The following is a 24,734-nucleotide window of genomic DNA, read 5'->3' on the forward strand; positions in this document are numbered from 1 at the left end:
AAAAACACAATTTTATTATTTTAGCCCTTATCATGTAAGATAGTAATCAGCAAGAAATACTTTTGTTCTTCATTGTCTTCCCTATATTTTTCTAAAAATATTAATGTGACAAGGTGTGATGGGGTTGAAGACTGCAACACATTTGAAGAGATACATTGCCTTAAATTGTAATTTTTGGTTTTGTTTCTCTCTCATATTGTCCCCTTGTTTCTGAGTCAACATATCTGCATGCATTGCCCAACATTGTCTTTCTGCTGAAAATCTGGATGCAATTTCTGATGTATGATGCTTGTCAACGTTTCTATGGACATATTACATCAAAAATTCTATTTAAAACAAAAATATGAGTTGTCATGATTTTGGAGTATATATATTTACTGAAACCATGACTATTTAATATTTTGTCCATTAAAATTATTAATAAATGAAGCAAATAACTCAACCCTGTCATAAGTTTACAACCCCGTAACAATGAGAAATACATATGTTTGTGACAGTTTAGGAGAGTAGACCATATTTGGCAGCAATAAAATAAGTACATTGTATATACTTATGGATTAAAATAAAATGTTGAAAAAGTAATCATTTTCCATCTTAATTTTATGTGACGGGGTTGAGTTGTTAAGCTTGACAGTACCCTCCCTGACTATAACATGCCTCAAAAAATATGAATAAAACGTATGACACTATTTTCTGCACTACTATTAAAGAGACCTGAATGATGTCATTTCTGGTAAATGATGTCCCATATGAGTGGAGTCTAAAGTATTATGGGTGTAGAATGGTTAGTGTGACGGGGTTGAGTTCAGACTGAGGGACATAACTTTAAAGTCTACTTTTTTATAAAATATTTTGCATTTTTTTGGAAAAATATTTTTTACAAGAAAGAAACACAAATAAATACTTAAATTGTTGCAAAAAATCACAGACATGCATATTTTGTTAATACTTTTCTAAGTATAGAATCAGCGAAACGCCTCAGGGACCTGACAAAATGCTTGGTTTAAGATAGATATAAGACATTGTTTTATGCTAAAAAAAATATTCAAATACAATAATTAGTTGTGTTCATTATAATGGGCATCCCAAAGTTTTGTGAAAAGCTTCTAACAATTCATTTCGGTGAACCACCACTTTAGAAACTTTGAGGGACTGAAATATTACCGAATCCCAGGAATGATCCATAAACATATTTGTCTGAAAATACATGCATGTGTTTGTATTTATATATGCATAATAAATATACACAGTACACACACATATATTATGTAAACATAAACTTTTATTTTGACAAGGAAACTCACTTTGAAGAGAAATTTATTTTTTTGATAATTGATGAATGAAAATAGGTATTATAAAATAAAATGCGTTCAACTAAAAATAAAATATAATGCATTACAGCGATATTATATTGCCCTAGCAAAAATTAGTCATTTAATAATTTATATATTTTTAAAAGTTTACAATATGAAATTTCAGGTGGCACTTCAGGCAGTGTTAGAGTATGTATTAAAGTGTAGAGTTGCCATAGAGTTTGCAATGACATAATTACATTTACAGCGCCATCTTTTGGTAGGATGAGAGGTTCTTTATTCCTTGACATGACAACAACTTTGAAAATAAAATATATGCATGAAATCAATAAGTAAAGACACATGAAAACAGTTATAGAATATGTAGCCTATCATTTAGCCTGACTTGAATAGCAAGAATTAATTCTGAAACGCTAGAAAAAAAAAAGATTAAAGAGTGCAAGAAAAAAATCACTAGTGATAATAATATTAATAATAAATTATATTAGGCTAAATTATATTAAGCTACATAAAATAATAAATGAAAATAAAAAGAACGGGATCCGAGAAATATGAATGAATATTTATTAAATGCGGATGTGTCTCTTGCAGGATATTTGTGTTTATTTCTGACTGCAGCTGAGGTGAACAATGACAGGCACGGAATCAGTGGCTGTGTCTCAAAGCCTAGTACGCTGCCTAACTAGACAGTTTTTAAAAACATTTTGTCTTTTAAAAACATTTTTTGGTTCATTCCGTTCTTCAGTGCTGATAGTCGTCTCGCAGGGCTTTGAAACACAGTCCGTGTTTACTTCCGGATTCCTGAAATCAAGCAGCAGCGGGACTGAAGCATTAGACACTGACTGAGTGCACTTCACGCCTGGCTTACAGACATCAAGACACGAGCACCGGAGCACCGGCATCCCACAACACGAGCAGCACAGTTCTGACAACACCACCAGCCCTCATAGCACCAGTTCAAATCGAGGCTCTTTGGAAATCAGTCCAAAGAAGAAGTCAATGAGGAGCAGCTCCACTCCAGAAAAAACAAATCCAGCCCTGGATATCATTTTAAACAGCCGGTGAAAGTCAAAGCAGAGCTGGCGTGGAGCAGCTGCCAGCAGCATGGACTGGTTGATGGGGTGAGTTCAATTATTATTTTGGCCACTTATGAATTATCATGTGCACTCTTAAAAATAAAGGTTCTTTATTGGCATCAATGGTTCTACGAAGAACCTTGAACATCCATGGAACCTTTCAAATGCAGAAAAGGTTCTTTAGATTTTTAAAATGTTCTTTTAGGAACTGGAATCAAAAATGGTTCTATGGCATCACACCCAGCTTGGAACCTTTATTTTTAAGAGTGCGTGAAAGTTCACATTTTTAAGTTTTATGCCAAGTTTAATAAATTTAAGTTATTTTTCTTAAAAGTGAACGAGCTTTGAAATATAGTAGAATCAGCTCACTAACTGTATTGGAAGTGGCTCAGTCATTCTGTAGATATTGTCTGATATGTTCTATAACTTTAAACAGAACAGGGCACCTTGTTGTACTTGTGTGGTTTCCTTCATGACATCCTGCCATATGAGAAGCTACATCCTGACCTGTTGGGTTATTTTAGGTCAAGAATCGATCAGAAGACTAAAATATTTTTCATGTACAGATCCATTAAATAATTTACTTGAGATTTTCTCAGGTATTGGCTAATGGTTGGATGGATGGATATTTATCAGGAGGTTAGTTTTACATTAACTTGACTGCATGAGCTTTACTTTTTTCCATGTAAATTTCACTTTGAGTTACACCTTAAAATTTGAGTGTATGAAGTACTGTATGCTTGCTTGCTTGGTTTATCTTAAAAGGGTAGTTCACCAAAAAATAAAATGCATCCTAACTCCTAATAATGTATGAAAAAATAAAGGTGATACCAGAACATTCTTTAACCAAAAGTGTCCAATAATAAGAAGCAACCAAGATAAAGGGAGTATTAAGGAAGTTAATTCAAATGTAAATTCATTTATTTCGTAAGAAAGAAGTTTTATCTTCATGATGCAGTTCTTATAGTGTATCGGGGTCATTTTATACATTGTTTGATAGCATGTCTTATCATGTTTTTGTCACGACACTGGAAGGAGGAAGCAGAGATGCAGGTGAAACAATGTAAGTATTTATTAATAGTCAGATGACACGAACACAGCACAGTCTCTCGGATGGGATGGTGGCGCAGGGACACGATGAACAGCGTGGTGGTGAAGAGTGGCGACGGTGAATCCAGTGCCGGTGAATGTCCAACGAGTGATGACGGTGAATCCAGTGCCGGTGAATGTCCAACGAGTGATGACGGTGAATCCAGTGCCGGTGAACATCCAGACGAGACGAAACCCACGAAGACTCCAGACAGACGATGACCAGGAACACTGAAGCAGACGGCACACGGGGAACGACACAGAGGACATCAACAACGATCTGACAAGGAGAGGAAAGTGCGGTGAGACTTTATAGGTGAGTAGATTGGCAGCAGCTGGTGCAGGAATTGAGATCAGCTGGCGTGCTGATGACTGGAGTGAGCGGTCACGCCCACTCACACACACCCACACACACAGAGAACAACAATACACGAGACGTGAAGAAACCAGTGAATTCATGAACCGTGACAGTACCCTCCCTCCTAGGAACACCTCCTGGTGTTCCCAGACTCCCTTACCTGTCGATTGTAATCATCAATAAGGGAGTGATCCAGAATGTCTCTAGCAGGCACCCAACTTCTCTCCTCCGGACCGTAACCTTCCCAGTCCACCAAGTACTGAAATCCGCGTCCCCTCCGCCTAGAGTCCAGAATACGATTGACCGAATAAGCGGGTTCCCCTTCTACGAGTCGCGGCGGTGGGGGAACCGGGGCTGGCGGATTTATGCGTGCATAAAACACGGGTTTAATTTTGGACACATGGAAAACGGGATGAATCCTCCTGTACACTGGAGGGAGATTGAGGCGGACTGTCACCGGACTAATGATCTTGGTGACAGCGAACGGGCCAATGAATTTAGGAGCAAGTTTATTAGACACGGAGCGGAGAGGAATGTTCTTAGTAGAAAGCCACACTTTGGAACCGACGACGTATACGGGAGGTCTAGACCGGTGGCGATCGGCCTTGGCCTTGGTGCGCGCTCCCACCTGGAGTAGAGTCTCGCGGGCTCTAGTCCAAGTGCGATGACACCTCTGGACAAAGGCGTGGGCGGAGGGAACCGCGACTTCGGATTCCAGACTAGGAAAAATTGGTGGCTGGTAACCTATACTGCATTCAAACGGAGACAGGCCCGTAGATGACACTGGTAACGAATTGTGGGCGTACTCCACCATTGACAGTTGTTGGCTCCATGAGGAAGGATTCTTGGAGACCAGACATCGCAACGTTCTCTCCAAATCCTGGTTGGCTCTCTCAGTTTGACCATTGCTCTGGGGATGAAACCCTGAGGACAGACTAACAGTAGCACCCAGCAATTTACAAAACTCTCGCCAAAATTTGGACACAAATTGGGGTCCTCTGTCGGAAACCACGTCCGTCGGGAGGCCATGTAACCGAAAGACGTGGTCAACGACTGTTACCGCTGTCTCCTTGGCTGAGGGTAATTTGGGCAAGGGAATAAAGTGGGCCGCCTTCGAGAATCGGTCCACCACGGTCAAAACTACCGTGTTACCCTGAGAGGGGGGGAGGGCGGTGACAAAATCTAGAGCGATATGGGACCAGGGTCTCGAAGGGACCGGCAGCGGTTGAAGGAGCCCATCTGGGGGTCTATTGGAAGTCTTACCAGTGGCACAAACTGAGCAAGCCAAAACAAAACTGTGAACATCACGAGCCATAAGTGGCCACCAAAATCGTTGCTTGACTAAAGATGTAGTGCGACTGACTCCTGGATGACAAGCCACATTGGAACAATGACCCCACTGAATAACGTCGGACCGTAATCCCTCCGGCACAAATAACCGGTTCGGTGGGCAGCCGACCGGAGGCGTTACCCCTTGTAAGGCTGTCTTGACCTTCGATTCGACCTCCCATGTGAGTGTGGAAACAATTAGTGTCTCTGGAAAAATGCACTCGGGAGTAGACGGGCGATCGGAACGGTCAAAAATACGTGATAAGGAATCGGGTTTGATGTTCTTGGAACCCGGGCGGTACGAGAGAGTGAAATCAAAACGTCCGAAAAAAAGTGCCCACCGAGCCTGCCTGGAGTTCAATCTTTTGGCAGTTCTAATGTATTCCAAGTTCTTATGATCGGTCCATACGATAAAAGGTACCCCCGACCCTTCTAACCAGTGACGCCATTCCTCCAATGCTAACTTGACTGCCAACAACTCTCGGTTACCAATGTCATAATTACTCTCGGCAGGGGACAAACGATGGGACAAAAACGCGCATGGATGCATTCTGTCGTCCGCCGGAGAGCGCTGGGATAGCACTGCACCTACCCCCACCTCTGACGCATCGACCTCCACCACGAACTGACGTGATGGATCAGGGGTGACTAAGATGGGGGCTGAAACGAAGCGGCCCTTCAGTTTGGCAAACGCAGCCTCAGCTGCGTCTGACCACCTGAACGTAGTCCTGGGGGAGGTCAAGGCGGTCAGAGGCGCGGCTAGTTGGCTGAAATTGCGAATAAAACGCCGGTAGAAGTTGGCGAAGCCCAGAAACCTCTGTAGGGCCTTACGGGAATCTGGACTTGGCCACTCCACCACAGCCTTAACCTTGTCAGGATCCATGCGCACTCCCTCGGACGACACAATGTACCCTAGAAAAGGAACCGACTGTGCATGAAAAGCGCATTTCTCCGCCTTGACAAAAAGCCCATTCTCTAGCAACCTCTGAAGCACTCGCCGGACGTGCTGCACATGTTCCTGGAGAGATGAAGAAAAAATCAGTATGTCATCCAGGTAAACATATATGAACTGATCTACCATATCTCGCAGCACGTCATTGACGAGTGCCTGGAAGACCGCTGGGGAGTTGGACAGCCCGAAGGGCATGACCAAGTATTCAAAGTGCCCCCTAGGGGTGTTAAAAGCAGTCTTCCACTCATCCCCCTTCCTAATGCGGACCAAATGATAAGCATTACGTAAATCCAATTTTGTGAAAATAGACGCTCCCTGCAATCTCTCGAAGGCTGAAGACATTAACGGCAAAGGATAAGTATTCTTTACCGTGATGTTGTTCAGTCTCCGGTAATCAATACAAGGTCGCAGGGATCCGTCCTTCTTCCCCACAAAAAAGAACCCCGCCCCCGCTGGAGAAGAGGAGGGGCGGATGAACCCCGCTGCTAGAGAATCAGAAATATATTTCTCCATAGCCTCTCTCTCTGGAACAGAAAGTGAATATAACTTGCCCTTAGGCGGAGACGTACCTGGCAGTAACTCTATAGCACAGTCATAGGGACGATGCGGAGGGAGAGAAGCAGCACGAGACTTACTGAACACCTCCTTCAGGTCGTGATACTCCGTGGGCACGTTTGACCAATCCACTGCCTCCTCCTGAAACGTAAAAACAGAAACAGACGGACAAGCAGACATAAGACAAGACTCATAACATTTACTGCTCCACTCCGATACTGTTCTCTGCTGCCAATCGATTCTGGGGTTGTGCTTGGTGAGCCAGGGGTGACCTAAAACAATGGGTGCGAGGGGGGAGTCCAGAATGTAGAAGGAGATGGTTTCAGAGTGGTTGCCAGATACAATGAGTGTGACGGGTCCGGTGGTGAAGGAAATGATGGGAAGGGCTTGGCCATTGAGGGCGTGAACTGCGATGGTCTGTGTGAGGGGTCGAAGGGGAACTTGAGTCCTATGTGCAAAAGCAGAGTCCATGAAATTACCCTCAGCCCCAGAATCCAGCAGTGCGTGACAGTCCTGAGTGTGGGCTGACCATCGTAGTCTTACCGGGAGGAGTGTAGATGTCGATGAGGTCTTCTCAGCGGAGATCCCACCCGACAGTAGCCTCAGACTTACTGCCGGGCTTGCCCCTTTTACTGGACAGTTGTAGGCGAAATGTCCTGCCGTGCCACAGTACAGGCACAAGCCCTGGGATCTCCGCCTCTCCTTCTCCTCCCGGGAAAGCCGAGCTCGCCCGACCTGCATGGGCTCGTGATCGTAGACGGGACTGACCGCGTCCCTGCCGCTGGCTCGTGGTGTAGACGTCTCCCCAGGAAGTCGAGCGGGTAACCTCCGCCGCTCGACTCGAGAGAGTCGGGAGTCTACACGCAACGCCAGATCGACAAGCCCATTGAGTGTGGGGGGTAGGTCCAGGGCATAGATCTCCTTCTGGACGCGATCAGCCAGCCCATGCAGGAACATATCCCACTGCGCCTCCTCGTTCCACTGACACTCTGCCGCCAAGGTCCTGAACTCGATGGAGTAGTCAGAGACGGATCTCTCCCCCTGATTGAGATCCGCCAGAATCCGCGCGGCTTCTCTCCCAGCGACCGCGCGGTCAAACACTCTCTTCATCTCGGCGGAGAGTGTCTGAAACGAGGCGCAGCATGGATCCTGGTTCTCCCACACCGCTGTTCCCCATAGTGCTGCTCTCCCAGTCAGCAGCGTGAGCACGAATGCCACCTTGGTCTGCTCGCTGGCAAAGGTCTTGGGCTGCAGGGAGAAATGCATAGCACAGCGAGTCAGAAAGGCACGACAAAAGTTCGGCTCACCGCTGTATAGTTCCGGAGTTGGTAGGCGGGGCTCTGACTGGGAGACGCTCTCCGATGGTATGAAGGGAGCTGGCGGTGTGGGTGGCGCAGCGGGATTTTGTAGATGTTGCATTTGCTGGGTGAGCTCAGACACCTGCGCCACAAGAGCACGAATCGCCTGTCCCGACTCCTTCATGCTCTTTTCCTGGGCATCCATCCGAGAGACGCTGGATCTTAGAAAATCCTCCCGCGAAGAAATAGTTCCACCTGCTGCTTCCATAGTAGGTCAGATCGTTCTGTCACGACACTGGAAGGAGGAAGCAGAGATGCAGGTGAAACAATGTAAGTATTTATTAATAGTCAGATGACACGAACACAGCACAGTCTCTCGGATGGGATGGTGGCGCAGGGACACGATGAACAGCGTGGTGGTGAAGAGTGGCGACGGTGAATCCAGTGCCGGTGAATGTCCAACGAGTGATGACGGTGAATCCAGTGCCGGTGAATGTCCAACGAGTGATGACGGTGAATCCAGTGCCGGTGAACATCCAGACGAGACGAAACCCACGAAGACTCCAGACAGACGATGACCAGGAACACTGAAGCAGACGGCACACGGGGAACGACACAGAGGACATCAACAACGATCTGACAAGGAGAGGAAAGTGCGGTGAGACTTTATAGGTGAGTAGATTGGCAGCAGCTGGTGCAGGAATTGAGATCAGCTGGCGTGCTGATGACTGGAGTGAGCGGTCACGCCCACTCACACACACCCACACACACAGAGAACAACAATACACGAGACATGAAGAAACCAGTGAATTCATGAACCGTGACAGTTTTAGTTCAGTTGACATATTTTCCTTCAAGCAAGTCTGCTTGTTTTCAATAGCCACGATGACAGATGTTTAATCTGACGGTTATGATTTGCAGAACAGTAGAGACACTGTTATTTTTAAACTGTTGACTGACTAGGGTTCAAGATTAGATTTGGTTGTTTCAATTGCAGGTTCAGATCTGCTCAGAGCCTCACTATTTTTGTCTTGGTTAATATTGGGATTTAAAATGATGCTAGGTTACTGGTCTCATAACAGGACAATTATTTGGAGCTATATTTGTATTTAATTCTTTATTTTTTCTGCAGAATTGACTGATGAATGTTGTCCAGAGATTTTTGTGTGATATTTACGAACATATTTAATTAATAATTAAAGTAATTGTTTAAAAAAAAAAAAAAAAAAATATATATATATATATATATATATATATACACACACACAAAAAAAAAGTCCTATTGCGAGTCAATAACTCGATGTAAACAATCCTTGGCAAAAAAAACAATACAAAAATACATGCATGTCGTCTTAGAACCTTGGGTTTATATCTCACAATTCTGAATTTATATCATGCTATTCTGATTTTACATCTCACAATTGCAAGTAAAAAAGAATAGTTAGAAACAAGCTTGTATTATAAAAACTTTTATTAACTTTTTTATTAAGCTTGTCTTCTTAGAACTTTGAGATAACATCTCACGATAAAATTTTCCCTTATTTTAACAATTATAAGTTTATAAGGGGTTCATAAGAGCTCTATGATTTTTTCCCCTCCTATTGTATAATGCTTTTAATCATCTTAGCCGTTGTCTTATACGCAAAATCAATGTTTTAGAGCTTTGTGAACTCCCATCTGCACTCCCATTGGTTGTTGCTGCATTATGTCACTGCTCATTTGCATAAAGTCTAAATATCTGTTGCTCATGTTGGATCAAATCAGGAACTCTCATTGCAAATGAATGACTTGTGGTCACTTCAAATAGATGTCACCCATGAGCGCCTTCAGGGTGTTGACTAGCTGTTGACTAGCTGTCTGTGCAGATTCCCATATGCGAAAGTAAAAGCTTTAATTTACATATACGATTAAGCACATGGAAGATAAAACATGCAGTAGAACGTAATTTTAATTGTGTCTGACAGTGAGAGGTCATGTGACTTCAGCCTCTGGATATAGACAGAAGGTCAGGCATTGTCAGGCATTCCTATGGGTTTATGCCATCATGCAGCTGGTTTAACAGGTCCAAAGACAGTGACCATACATTCACATTCCTATCTCATTACATACGCATCCTCTGTTGAACTGCTGTTGCTGTTTTTGTCTGTTCTAACCACATAAAGCATCATACTGGCCGTTGCAGGCTGGTAGGCCAAATCCTTTCCTGTTTTGATGTCTTGCATAGGTGGCATTTTGGCTTCTGCCCTGTGATTCACCCAGCATTCTGGCAGAAAAACGGGTTGAACTGTGTTTATTTAAACTTACTAGCAAATTTATCATGAAAGACCACATGAAAGTCATTGAAGAGAATATTATGCAAGAAATAATTCAGGTCAGGACTCGTTTTTACTTGATTTTCATAACCCAATCTCATGTGAAATAGTAACTATTTTACAAAGTGGCAATTGTAAAAATCACTTTGTATGTATTAATAAGAAATCTCTGTTTCGTAAAATATGTTTTTGAAAAACATGACGAGCTTTTTTCTTAAAGTGTGGAGAATTTTTATTTTTTATTATTTTACACATTTATCGGGATCTGTCAATATACATCAGTCGATATTGGATATTTAATGCTCATTTGCCTCGTTTTTACACTTACAGCATAATAGCATCATTTAAGTTTACCATCATCTAAACACATTTTTAAAGTTAATCTTTAAAAACACTAATAGCACTGTTAAATGTAATCTTTAGATAATCGCTTAATTTTTCATACTGCACAGTCTAATGTTTAAAAACAACAGTTTTTATTTTAATTAATTTAATTTATAAAAAAAAAATAGTACAGAATTGACCATTTATCTTATCATCTTATCATTTATCGGCAATAAAATGTCAATAATTATCTTTCATTTATCGGCAATAACATGTCAGTAATTATCATCTTATAATTTATCACAATAACTTGTCAATAATCATCAACTTATCATTTTATTTGTAATGTCAATAATTATTATCTTATCGTTTATCGGCAATAACATGATAATAAAATAATAATTTTCTTATCGTTTATCGGCAATAACATGTCAGTAATTATCATCTTATCATTTATCGGCAATAACATGTTAATAATTTTCTTATCGTTTATCGGCAATAACATGTCAGTAATTATCATCTTATCATTTATCGGCAATAACATGTTAATAATTTTCTTATCGTTTATCGGCAATAACATATCAGTAATTATCATCTTATTGTTTATCGGCAATAACATGTTAATAATTTTCTTATCGTTTATCGGCAATAACATGTCAGTAATTATCATCTTATCATTTATCGGCAATAACATGTTAATAATTTTCTTATCGTTTATCGGCAATAACATATCAGTAATTATCATCTTATTGTTTATCGGCAATAACATGTTAATAATTTTCTTATCGTTTATCGGCAATAACATGTCAGTATCTATCATCTTATCGTTTATCGGCAATAACATGTCAGTAATTATAATCTTATTGTTTATCGGCAATAACATGTCAGTAATTATCATCTTATCATTTATCGGCAATAACAAGTTAATAATTTTCTTATCGTTTATCGACAATAACATGTCAGTAATTATCATCTTATCATTTATCTGCAATAACATGTTAATAATTTTCTTATCGTTTATCGACAATAACATGTCAGTAATTATCATCTTATCGTTTATCGACAATAACATGTCAGTAATTATCATCTTATCATTTATCGGCAATAACATGTCTGTAATTATCATCTTATCATTTATCAGCAATAACATGTCAGTAATTATCATTATATAATTTACTGGCAATTACATGTTAGTAATTATCATCTTATCGTTTATCAGCTATATTGTCAATAATTATCAATTTATCATTTATCGACAATAACATGTCAGTAATTAGCATCTTATCGTTATGGGCAATATCGTCAATAATTTTCAAATTAAAGGTTATTGGCAGTAACATGTCAGAAATTAGTATCTTATTGGTTATTGGCAATGACGTCAGGAATTATGATCTTATCAGTTATCAGCATTAATGTCAGAAATTATTATCTTATCGGTTATTGGCAATAGCTTGTCAGTAATTATCAGTTTATCAGTATCTGCCAGTATTTTAATATCAGTGTATTATTCTCTCTCAGGTTTGATTTAATGTTGTCTTTAATCTGCTTAGACAAAAGGTCTATAAAGAAACAGTCAAGTTCTGTCAGGGGACAGGTTAGCATCCTCGTTTGAATGCTAGCAATAGTTTTATAAGCTATTGGTGTCAAGGAGGGCACTTGACACACACAGGATGGAGTACAGAACTTTTATTTGAGTGGAGATTTCCACTATGTAGAAAAAAATAAAGCGATTACAGAAAGGCCGGAGGGAAGGAAGTGCTGTCCGCTGGGTGGAGGGAGCCATTGTTTTCAGAACAGTGCTTTATGGGAACTGTGTCAGATTTTACAATAAACATGACGTTTATTCCAGGTCAAGATTTTAGGACTGGTCAGCTTCAGTAATTAGTTATGTAGTTCGCTATATTGTTTAAAAATTTGACACAGCTGTTTTATGTATTTGTTTCCTGTAGTGTAGACCATTAGTAGACAGCGATCCATGGAATGGTAAACTGTGATTAGTTAGGGTCTGATGAATGAAACATTTATTATTTTCAGTCTTCAGAACTGTTTTTGACTATGTTGTTTGGTGAATTATGGCAGTGTGTTTTCCTTCTGAAAGGTCCTGGTCTGTCCTTGGGGTTTGTACTTGTTTTACTTGGCATTGCTGCTTGCTTGCTTGTTTGCTTGCAAATTCTATACTTAGTGCAGAACCGATAGCACCAGTACATTTCAAAACAAGCCCAGAGTTGAGTAAAATTAAGCTCTCTATACTGTATTTAAAACATTTCTGAACTCCAATAGTTCTTACATGATTTCAACTAAATGGGAATGCAGTTTGATTTTTATAGCACCTGCTTGTTTAAGGGTTAGTGGTGCTGTAACTTTTTTGTGCACATCTCTTAATTTATTCAAAATTACATAAAAAATCCAGTTCATATATACAGTGACATTTCTATGATTAGCATGTTTTTAATTTATATGAATTTTTGAAAACATCATATTTTTTGAGGTGCAGTAAAAATGCAAACCAAGTAAAAAAAGTTTTTATCATAAAAAATGAAATAAACAAGTAGTTTGTCTTTCTTTCTTTCTTAAAAAAAATAAAATAAAAAATTGCTGTTTAACATTTGAAAAACTGTTGTTCGCCAAATAAGTCACGTGGTGCAACCACTGTGCAAATAAAACAAGAAAATAATAATGAAAGCCACAGCAAACCCCAATGATTCTCAAGATCAAGAAATCAAACCATTTAATAACAAGGCAAGAGTAGTTCAGGTTGTAAAATGTCATGTGGTGCAACTGAAAATTATTTGAATTAATATGTCAAGATGTTTGTAAAATAAGATACTTTTTAAATAAAAAAACTATATTAAAACTTTATGAAATGCATGAAGTAAATTTCTAAACAAAAAAAAGTTTTTTGTTTTCTTATGCCATTCTCAAACAAGTGTAGAATCAGTAACTAGAATCGATATTTTGATGTAGCTATAAAATATTGTGGACAAATTATTTGTGTTGTGGCCAATGTGTATTTCAGCTCGTCGTGCAAGACTGACAGTTTTGTTATAACCGATAACCTTTTGTGATTGCATTGAGCTCTTTTATCTTAAGTGAACTGCTAACAATTAGCTCATAAAGTACACATAGTCATTAGCACTATAAAGCAAACACCACCATACAAAATGTCAATAAACTAGCTTTCTTTAAGGGTCTTGACGTAGCTTCTGTAATGTTGGCTTAAACAGACTCTTCAGAGCCTCCATCAGTCTATTAAAACCAAAAACAAACCCTTATGCCCTGACCTTTATTCTGAGTCTTTGTGTCTTTGTTATTGGCTGTCGAGGAGGAATGTCTGCTGTCAGCCAATGAGCTCTGATTAAACAGACGGTCATGTGATCCTGCCTTCCTTTAATTTGATTTGGTCCTGTGGTACAGCCTATGTCTTGTCCTTTCACTCATGTTAACTATTATGCTGTTGTCATTATTAAAACTTTACAACTGTTGTTTGGCTGACATGCCATAGCAGGTTCTTTTGATGTTTTTAATATTGGTTTATGAAATAAAAAGCAAAGATCTGTGCAGTGCATTTGGTATCTGTAAACATTACTGTCTGAACGGAAGAGCTGATAGATTAAATATGCGTTTTAAACGACATATTGAGCTGATTATGTCTGGTTTATGTGTGCGTTTTGGTGTACTGGACGTCATACGTAAGGATTGTATGTGTTTATGGCCTTTTGTGTTCAATTTTTCAAAATCAAGATTTTCACATTTTTTAAATGTCTTTTTTTTTTATTAATTTGAATACTTGATTTTTTCTAGTCTCTCAATTAACATAAGATTCTAAAATGCTCTTTTGATTATTTTTAAGATGCAACAACTTCCTAAAAGTACTGGTCAACTTCACGTAAATAATCAATAAATCAATAAAGTTATATGTGTGTGTGTAATATAGGCTATTTTTACATTCACATTAACTAAATTTGATGGTAATACTTAATGCTGTTGTCTAAACACTGATCAGAAATTGTAATTAATTAATTAGTTAATTGTTAAGTTAATTGTAATTATTTTATTGTATTGTTTGTATACACACAAAGTTTAAAACAATACTGCATGTATTTTTGTCCACTTGATGGAAAGATAAAAAATTGTATGTTTTAATTTTTAGATTTATATAGTAATATTTGTAATATTAATAAATAATATAAAATAATATTATGAAATAATTCATAAATATAGTAATAAAAAAAATATTTAAAGGGTTAGTTCGCCCCAAAATGAAAATTCTGTCATTAATTACTCACCCTCTTGTCGTTCCACACCCGTAAGACCTTCGTTCATCTTCGGAACACAAATTAGGATATTTTTGATGAAATCTGAGAGCTTTCTGACCCTCCATAGACAGCAACACAACTGAAATATTCCCAGGTCCAGAAATGTAGTAAGTACATCGGTAGAACAGTCCATGTGACATCAGTGGCTCAGTTTTGCGACGCTACGAGAATCCTTTTTTTGCGCAAAGAAAACAAAAATAACATAATTTACTCAACCATTCTTCTCCCCCGAGTTACGCCTTCCGCCATTTTGGAGAGTACCTAAGAACATATTTGACGTAATCAGCGTTGTTTCCGTGCATGAACGTAATCTGCGTATTAAGCGCTGTTTACACTTGCGCGAAAGCGTGCGTATGCGTTGTGATACTCTCTAAAATCGTGGAAGACGTAGCTCGGGGGAGTAGAATGGTAAATTGTTTTTCTTTTTCTTTGCGCAAAAAAAAAAAAAGGTATTCTCGTAGCGTCGCAAAACTGAAGTTGAGCCACTGATGTCACATGGACTGTTTTACCGATGTATTTACTACGTTTCTGGACCTGGAAACATTTCAGTTGTGTTGCTGTCTATGGAGGGTCAGAAAGCTCTCTGATTTCATCAAAAATATCCTAATTTGTGCTCCGAAGATGAATGAAGGTCTTACAGGTTTGGGACGACATGAGGGTGAGTAATTAATGACAGATTTTTCATTTTGGGGTGAACTAGCCCTTTAATATATTAATATAGTAACATTTTATATACAGTGATGTACAATGTTAAAGGGAAAATAATTGTATTTAATTTTATCTTTATAACAAAACACACATTATTCTTCTTATTACAATATAGCTGTGTATTATAGGAAAGGGGTGCCCTCACAAAGAGATCTATATATTACGGGGCCTTATTAATCTGTTAAGAACTGTTAATATGTTAAATAAATATTCATTCCTTTTTGGACACTATTTATTCAGTAATTAGTTTCAGAATAAATGATTTAAAAAGAAAATTATAATATAAATGGTCATATCAGTTATGTAGAAAACGTGATTTCGTAATCTTTATTGGCCTGAAGTTTTATATTTGGTGTATTCCCTAGTAACATTCATTCAGAATGGAACAAAAACCGTTTGTTTATTGCACAATATCACCTTTAGCTTTGACTTGTGTGCTGTGTAATTATTAAAAGGAGGACTGCAATGCATCCAGCCACTGGACAGCAATGTCAAGGTCAGATCGGTTCACATTCCTGTGCCACTGGCACCGAGTCAAACCCAGAGCTCATTCACACAGCTGCAGTCAGGAGATCAGTCAAGATCCCAGAGGTGCTGATATTACCGATCCACCTGCAACCTCATGCCATTCAGCACAAATACAAGATTTCAATCACAGTCTCAACAAAAACAGCTGATGTATGTTCAAGCATCTGGACTTGGTTTATCATTTGGTTAAAGAGTTCTATAGGGATGGAGTCAATCATTAATTAATTAATTTCAATTAATCAATGGTGTATTTATTTATTGATGTATTTTGAAATTTGTTTTATTATTTATTTATTTATCATTAATATTATTAGTATTTTATATATATATATATATATATATATATATATATATATATATATATATATATATATATATATATATTATATATTATATTATTTTAATTTTTTTTTTTTTAAATAAACTGCCCTTGGTTTAGATGCTACTAAATGCACTGTTTGAATGAGAATTTGATTGCGTTTCCTATCATATCCGTTCCCACGCATTCTAAAAGCGAAAGTATTCATTGCTAAACGTCTGAAAGGAACTAACAGATTCAAAAGAGCGATAGGAAACATTGAAGCGGCGCGTAACGTCTTTCACGTCTTAAATTGTCACTATTGAGAACAGATCTTGCTCTTTGCAGACCGCAAATAATCCACATATTAAGGCACAGTTAATGATTCCCAACATGGATCCTGAATAACATGCTGATGTTAAATGTAACAATGCTGTGGCCATGAGACAGAACAGAAGTCCATGTATTTCTCTGTATAAAAAGCACATTTACGGGAATCATTATGCAAAATGGGCAGTGTTTGTAGCTTTCACTGCAGCACAGAACAGTTGTCTTACTGGGCAGTTAAGTGTCTTTAGCTAGTAAAAGCTTGACAGCTGCAGAACGCCCCGAAATGACCTCAGACAGACAGTAACAACAACTGTGCTCGTCTTGTTTTTGAACCTTGAGGTTTCTGTTCTCTACTGAATCAACATGGTTGTGGTGTAACTTGTGATTTAAGTTGTATTTTCAGTGATTAGTGTTTATTAATTTAATAGTCGGCCATGCAAATGGGTGTTTCTTCAGGGGTGAATTATTTTTCGTGGACCATTTCATTGTGTGTAATTTTTTTTTAATCTAGCAGTATTTTTCTTTATTCTAAAAATGTGAAATTGTGATTTAAAGTGATATATATCCTAAATGCACATTAAATTATAGGCCTATTTATAATAAATAAATAAGTGTGTGTCTTATTTATATATATATATATATATATATATATAACAAAAGTGTTGCCTTTATGAATTCAAAGATCTAAGACTTTTTCTATGTACACAAGGCCTATTTCTCTCAAATATTGTTCACAAATCTGTCTAAATCTGTGTTAGTGAGCACTTCTCCTTTGCCGAGATAATCCGTTCACCTCACAGGTGTGGCATATCAAGATTAGACAGCATGATTATTGCACAGGTGTGCCTTAGGCTGGCCACAAAAAAAGGCCACTCTAAAATGTGCAGTTTTACTGTAGTGGGGGGGGGGGGGATGCCAGTCAGTATCTGGTGTGACCACCATTTTCCTCACTATTTTCCTTTTTTTTCTTCTTTTTTAAGAAATTAAACATTTTAATAAATCCTTTCTGAAAAAAAGTAATTTGATGTACATTTAAAATGTTACAAAACTTTCTATTTCAAAGAAATGCTGTTCTTTTAAATAACATTTGAAAAATCTTAAATTGTAATAATATTTCACAATATTACAGTTTTTACTGTATTTTTGATCAAATAAATGCAGCCTTAAGCAAGTTTATTTATACAGCACATTTCATACACAATGGTAAAATGGTTTTTAAAAAATCATAAAAAATAATTACAACAGAAAATAAAAAAATAGCAAAGAATAAAAATTATTACAATCATATTCAAAATGTATTAAAAACAGTTAAGAATAAAAATAAAAATATATAAATAAAATACAATTACAATCATAACACAAAATAAAATCTTACCGAACTCAAACTTTTGAATGTCATTTTAATTGACTTTCAGAAAAAAAATGAACCCAAATAGTCTGTTTACAGACATTTCGTCATTTTTTTTTCCCAGAACATTTTCAGACATCCTGTCAAAATCTCGCCCATCTTTCTCATGTCTGAAATGTGTTTGCAGAACTATGTGAAACTCCTTATGTCAGATGTTCTTCAGTTTATGAAACCGAAATGAAACCATACGCAGTATAATGACTTCAAGCGCGATGATCTAGATTACAGGATATTGCAACGAGACAAAACGGTCACACTCAATTTACCCACGAAAACCCCATAGTTCAGTCTCAAGTCAGAAACATGAAGAAAACCACCTGATATGAAGTTTCACAATCATTCATGCGGATGGTGGGAGGGGTATTAAAGTGATTGTTCACCAAAAAAATAATAATTCTTTCATCATATACTGAGAAAAATAATCATTTAGCAGAATGTTCGGGCACTTTTCCATACAATGAAAGGGCAAATGGACAAAAACACATAAAAGTAGATAGTTTCCAATATGTTTGTTCCCTGCCCAAAATAGTTATGTACTCTTTTATACACTAGATGGCAGCACTTCATCACCTCCAATCATAACTGCATAATCTCTACTACTGTAAAAGAACCTCATGCATATTTTTTGGCATATTTATACAAGTTTATGCCACCTATTCCTCTTGTTTGATGGTTCATATTCACAGATTACCAGGCTGTTTTGAAACAAAGCAAAGTGTAACAAGTAAAGGCTCCTTTCTGTGTGTTTGAAGTGATGTTGAAGCATGATGGGAAGTCACGAGTGGAATGTTCTCGAGGAGTGCGATGAACACAGCGGCTGTTATAGTCTCCCTCCCACTGATGTTATCATATTCAACTTGTGTGAAAACTAATATTGCATTCTTCAGCTATTTATCCAAACATAAATTGAGTTACATAAGTTCGTAACCTTTCTCCTGGCGCCTAATAGTTCACGGCGTCTGAGGTTTCATTGGTTTGGAATCAGTCGGTCGTCATTGCGTTGACTCTGGCACCAAAATCTTGTTATGATAATTAGGTTAGCGAGGCAACAAATAGAAATAGTATTTGATGTATTATTCTGGATCTTTCCTGCTGTAGTTAGGCCTGTTATGAGTCTCAGGTTCATCCGGGGCTGGTGCTGATTGATTTGATTGTGTTTGATGAACGTCCAGCAGGAGCTCAGTAAACACTGACGCACACTATAGGTCTGAGCAATGACACTTGAAGCTATTTAAAACAGCAAAAGCCTCTTCCATGAGTAGTTCTAAGTCACCTTAAAGGGATAGTTCACCCAAAGTACTACACACACACACACACACACAATCTGAAGAGTTCAGATACAAAAGCCTCCAAGTGTCATCTGAAATTGTCTTCTAAAATGAGCATTTTTATCAGGCTCCTATATTTATGTTAAGTTATTTAACTTTAATTGCATAAAAATGACCTATACATTGCCATTAGAGTAAAATTGCTGAACCCAAGCCTGATAAAAATGCTCATTTTAGAAGAAAATTTCAGATGACACTTGGAGGCTTTTGCATCTGAACTCTTCAGATTGTGTGTGTGTGTGTGTGTTTGTAGATGTATTACTCTATAGCAATGTTCAAAATACTTCAAAATTTGTATAATGTATCTAACAAAAGTCACCTAGATCTTAAAGGGATAGTTTGAATTCTTGAAAAGTCGTTATTTATTGTTTTCTTTACACACAAAAATGCTTTTGCGTCTGAATATATATATATATGCATATAATCTAGGCATATAATCTAGAATTATATGTAGATATTTATTAAAATATATATCACTCGTTGAATATAGATCTTTGCATATTCTGTCTTAATAATCAATTATACATAATTAAATGAATTAAGTCATTAAAATATAAATATTTAAATAAATTATAGTAAAAAAAATCTATTTGCATGATTCGCATCTTCAAAAGTTTGTCATATTTATACACAAACAACTATAATAAATAAATATTTCAGATGTGTTGAAAGAACTAGTCTTGCTCATTAAGCCCTTAGCAGTGTTGCCAAGTTCGAATTGTCCCACAACATTGTAATAATTTTACACTTTTGCCATGTTGTTTTTTAGTCCGCGGGTTAAAGTGATCTCCCTGGAATGCATTTTCAATGGAGGGGACCCCCGACGGAGAGGGAGCCCAAGGAGAACCCCCCCCACACACACACACACACACACACACATTTTGGCTAGTTTAGATTTGCAATTGGGTTGATTTTGTTTCACTTACCTGGCAACCCTGGCCCTCAGTAAGATTTCCTTTGTTGTGTGTTTGTGAACAAACATGCTTTTGAGTGCTGTTGGATTTAAAGTTATGGAATATTTGACTTTATTGTCCCCGGAGCAGTTTTCTTGGTCTCCCATCTTGTTCTCGAACATGACATTTACCTCATACCCTAGTGATGAATGGTGCATGTGGGAGACTTGCACTTGAGGTTTGTAAGAGTTTGGCAGACAGAATTTCCCAAATCTGTCTCTGAAATGATACTGAGCATTAACTCTGCCGAAAACAGTGGGCTCTTGCCGTTACCCAGATACTGAGTAAACAGCCTTCTATTTCATATGGTAATTTGAAATGTGATAAGAATAACCAGCTTTAAAACTCATCATATTGCGATTAAAGCACAAGAAAACAGCTTTCAAAGGTTTAGCCATAACCAGATGTCTTGCATTTATGAAACTGGAAAGTGTGTGTGTGTCCATGTTGCACAGTAAATAGCAGTCTGTCCCAGGATTGCACGGCTGGTTTGTCCTGGTGCACTGATGGTTCTCGCTGAGGATTGCATAACTCTTTGCAGACTACAGCCGCAGGGATCGATCACTCAGGACACTGCCAGCGAGCTGTAATTATAATGAGGGTCCTGCCAGCCGGCCAAGCTCTCCGCAAGAGACTCACCTACAGAGAGAGAAAGGCATTCATCATATTCGGTGTGATCGCCGCAAGACACACACAAATGTAAGACCTGGCTCCCTTTCAATTCATGAGTGTGCATTTGAATAGAGTTTCACCACACCCTACAGGATGCTGAATAAAAAAAAAAAAAAAAAAAAAAAGTTGCATTCAGTTCAAATAGGAATTTGAACTGAAACAACAGGAAGAGGATTTCATTAAATGGCGTTTCATTGAAATGAAACACAGAAACATGCAAGAAAACATAATTGCACCAGCGTTTGATTGTTTTAAGGTAATAAATAAATTGTTGTACTTGAGCACTTTTGTGTGTGTATATTTAATACATATCTGTATACAATGTATGTATGCATGATAAAATAAATGTATGTGGTTAATTAACACTGAAAGATGAAATTTATTATTTCTTAGAAATAAATTCCATTTTAATTCAGTTCAAATTCATGTTTGTTGTTGAAACCAGAAATGAAAAAATACACTTAAAAAAACAAGAAATATCAAATATAAGCCATTAAAAGAATAGTTCACCAAAAACAAAATGAAAATTTATTGAAACTTTACTCAAGATTTGGATGATACATAATGAAATATATCATTCCATCACTTGCTCACCAATGGATCCTCTGGAGTGAATGGGTGCCGTCAGAACGAGAGTCCAAACAGCTGATAAAAACACATCTTTTGAAACAAAAAAAAAATTGAAAAAAGAAGAAACAAATCTGTTGCTTACAGGCAAAATATGAGTCCTCTATTCTTAATATTGCTGTTTTGAGTGAAAAAGTCATCTGAGGAGAGAAATATGCACAGATCAAGCACTTTTTACAAGCAAAAACAGTCCAAAACATATAGGTGGGTGTATAAACTTTTTCACAAATGAAAGCGTAGGGTTGCAAAGGGGTGGACAATTTCTGGTAAATTTCCGGAAACTTTCCAAAAATCCCAGGAAGATTCCAAAAAATCCTGGAAAGTTTCCGAAATTTACTGAGAACTTTCCACCTTTTTGCAATCCTATGAAAGCGTAATTATGAATTATGGATTTATATTGTGAGCAGAAGCGGCGGTTTAAAGTTAAAATGCCATAACGATGGATTTGTTTCTTACGAACCCAGCTTTTCGGTTCACAATACATTAATTGATGGACTGGAGTGGTGTGGATTACTTTATTGGGTTATTATAATGTTTTTATCAGCTGTTTGGACTCTCATTCTGACGGCACCCATTCACTGCAGAGGATCCATTGATGAGCAAGTGATGTAATGCTACATTTCTCCAAATCTGTTCCTATCAAGAAACCAACTCATCTACATTTTTGGCTGAACTATTCCTTTGAATTTGCACAAAATGCTGCATTAGTAATTTTATTTGAATATAATTTAAATACATACACAAAAATGTACAATTGGTTTGGTTGCTTTCAAAGCTGAACTGCTCTCACTTTTGGTCTGGGTCTATTTTTAGTCTGGGACTTTAAGTTAAGTGGAACCAGTCAGAGCTGCTGGATTGGGTGGGGTCTCGTGGTTGAGACCAACCCTGAAGTATATCATTATGGCTATTTTTAGCCCTTCCTGATATGTGTCTTGGGAAACAGCTAAAATTTATCTTATAGGAGGATCCTTTGAGCTTTCACTGTTTGGAGGAAGATAAATGATTGGAAGTTGGTGGTATGACCAACATTTTTCTTTCTCTCTCTCATTACACACACAAATACGTGACCGCACGAGCATGTGGCAGTATGTTTAAATGCGGATTAATTTTAATCTGTCTGGCAAATTTGCTCTCTTGCCAGTTTCCTCGCGCAGTCAAACATCCTCCATGCCGCGGTTTCGCCAAAAGAAACGTATCTGAGACGAAACACTTTTGCCAAAACGTTTTTTTTTGCCATAAATAACTTAACTGGCAAACAATGAAGTGTTATTAATCTCCTCCTCAACCCCCTGTCTGATTTTAAGGCAGTCCTACTGAGACAAACGGACATTAGAGGCGGTCTCGTACTCAGGATCCCCTCTCTTTGTGTTTCAGCAGCTTACTGTAACATACTCTGTTAGCAGCCTGATATTTGTACAGTTCTGGATTTAATCGTCAAACTTTTATCATCCAAAATGAGGTTCAAACGGAACGGTTCTTACACCTTACACAGGTAAGCACTTTAAATGCGTTCACAAGTCGAATGACTTGTATTCAAGTTTTTCTCGCCAAATGTTGAGTTTGATTCTTTTGTTTGTTTTTAAACGCGTTCGAATTTCATTGTTGCGTTCCATTCCGTTAGAAGCACATGTGTTACATTACGCGCTTCCGTGAGGTCACGCAGCGCGTTTAAATTGACTATGACCCAACAAACACTAGTGTTTAGTCAGGCTCAGTGCGGGTTGATTTTGCAGCGTTTATTTAGTTTACGAAATTATTCCGTGGTTTGAAACGTCCACGAACCATGAAACTCTGGCAGTGTTGGGTTTGATTTCGTGGAGTAAACCTGTAAATCTTGCTTTTAGGAGGGAGGGGTGTTACTTTTCTTCCATTTCCATTGAGGGAACCGAAACGAACGCATAGCATCATCCGTTCCTACTGCCTCCCCGCAACTGTTTTTCATTGGATGCAATGAGTCCAGCATTTAGGCTTTGAGTGACCAGTCCATTCATAGTCAGATCATTAGAACACAAGACATGCACTTTCTCAGCCCTTTGATATTTACCATGCTCTATTTAAGACGAAAACACACTAGTTGTTTACTCATGCAGCCTTATTCTGGCTTTAAATTGATTGCTTTATTCAGAAATGCTCAGCACATGCTCAGATCATGCAGGATTATTTCTTGCCATCTGAGCATTTTCCTTTGAATTTACATATCCTGGTGTTCCCTCAAAATGTTACTTCTTCCTGAAAAGGTCTTGAAGAAAACAGTTCTCTCCAGATTTCTCATCACAAAGGGAAGGTTCTTATCACACGGGTGCTTTAGTCTCCAGAGCTTCTGCTCAGTAATCAGTCTGTGCTGTTAGGGATTACGTCATCGAGTCTGGGAGAAGAACACTGTGGTTGCTGCTTTGTTAATGCAGAGAGGGCTAAGATTTAAAACTGATGCTTGAGGTCTAGCTCCTCTCAGTGGTTTTAGATTGACACAATGGGTGATGTAATCTGTTTCTGTGGTCAGGTAATTGATCATCTTTGTGCATATTTACATGTAGGCTATACAAAAACAAATGAGAGGCAGCCTTTTACTGAGGGGTATATATATATATATATTAGTGCTGTCAAACGATTAATTGCATCCAAATATATGAGTGTGTACTGTATATATTTATGTATGTAAATACAAACACATGAATGTATATATTTAAGAAAAATATGCTGTTTATATATTAAATGTTTATATATTATATAAATGTATATACATGTAAATATTTTCAAAATATATACTGTATGTGTATGTATTTATATTGCATAATAAATAAACACAGTACACATATAGTACGTAAACAAAAACTTATTTTGGATGTGATTAATCGTATCCAAAATAAAAGTTTTTGTTTGCATAATATGTGTGTACTTTGTTTATTATCTATATATAAATAGTAAATACACACACATGCATGTATATATTTCAGAAAATG

General features: G+C 37.7%; 1 protein-coding gene across 3 annotated transcripts in view; it reads left to right on the plus strand.

The window, feature by feature from the left end:
• Positions 1 to 1,923: 1,923 nt before the first annotated feature.
• LOC306868491 (MOB kinase activator 2-like) overlaps positions 1,924 to 24,734 on the plus strand; it is a 50,018-nt gene continuing 27,207 nt past the window's right edge. The window contains exons 1-2 of one of the 3 annotated variants that reach the window (XM_079414684.1): positions 2,151 to 2,434; positions 21,017 to 21,174. In XM_079414684.1, coding sequence (XP_079270810.1) covers positions 21,071 to 21,174 — 104 coding nt within the window. In that variant the 5' untranslated portion in view covers positions 2,151 to 2,434; positions 21,017 to 21,070. Of the gene's footprint in view, positions 2,435 to 21,016; positions 21,175 to 23,086; positions 23,267 to 24,734 lie in introns of those variants that run through there. The other 2 variants (XM_079414688.1, XM_079414686.1) reach the window with 2 other exon arrangements.

The sequence above is a fragment of the Barbus barbus genome (assembly GCF_936440315.1).
Source record: "Barbus barbus genome assembly, chromosome: 50".
NCBI lineage: Eukaryota > Metazoa > Chordata > Actinopteri > Cypriniformes > Cyprinidae > Barbus > Barbus barbus.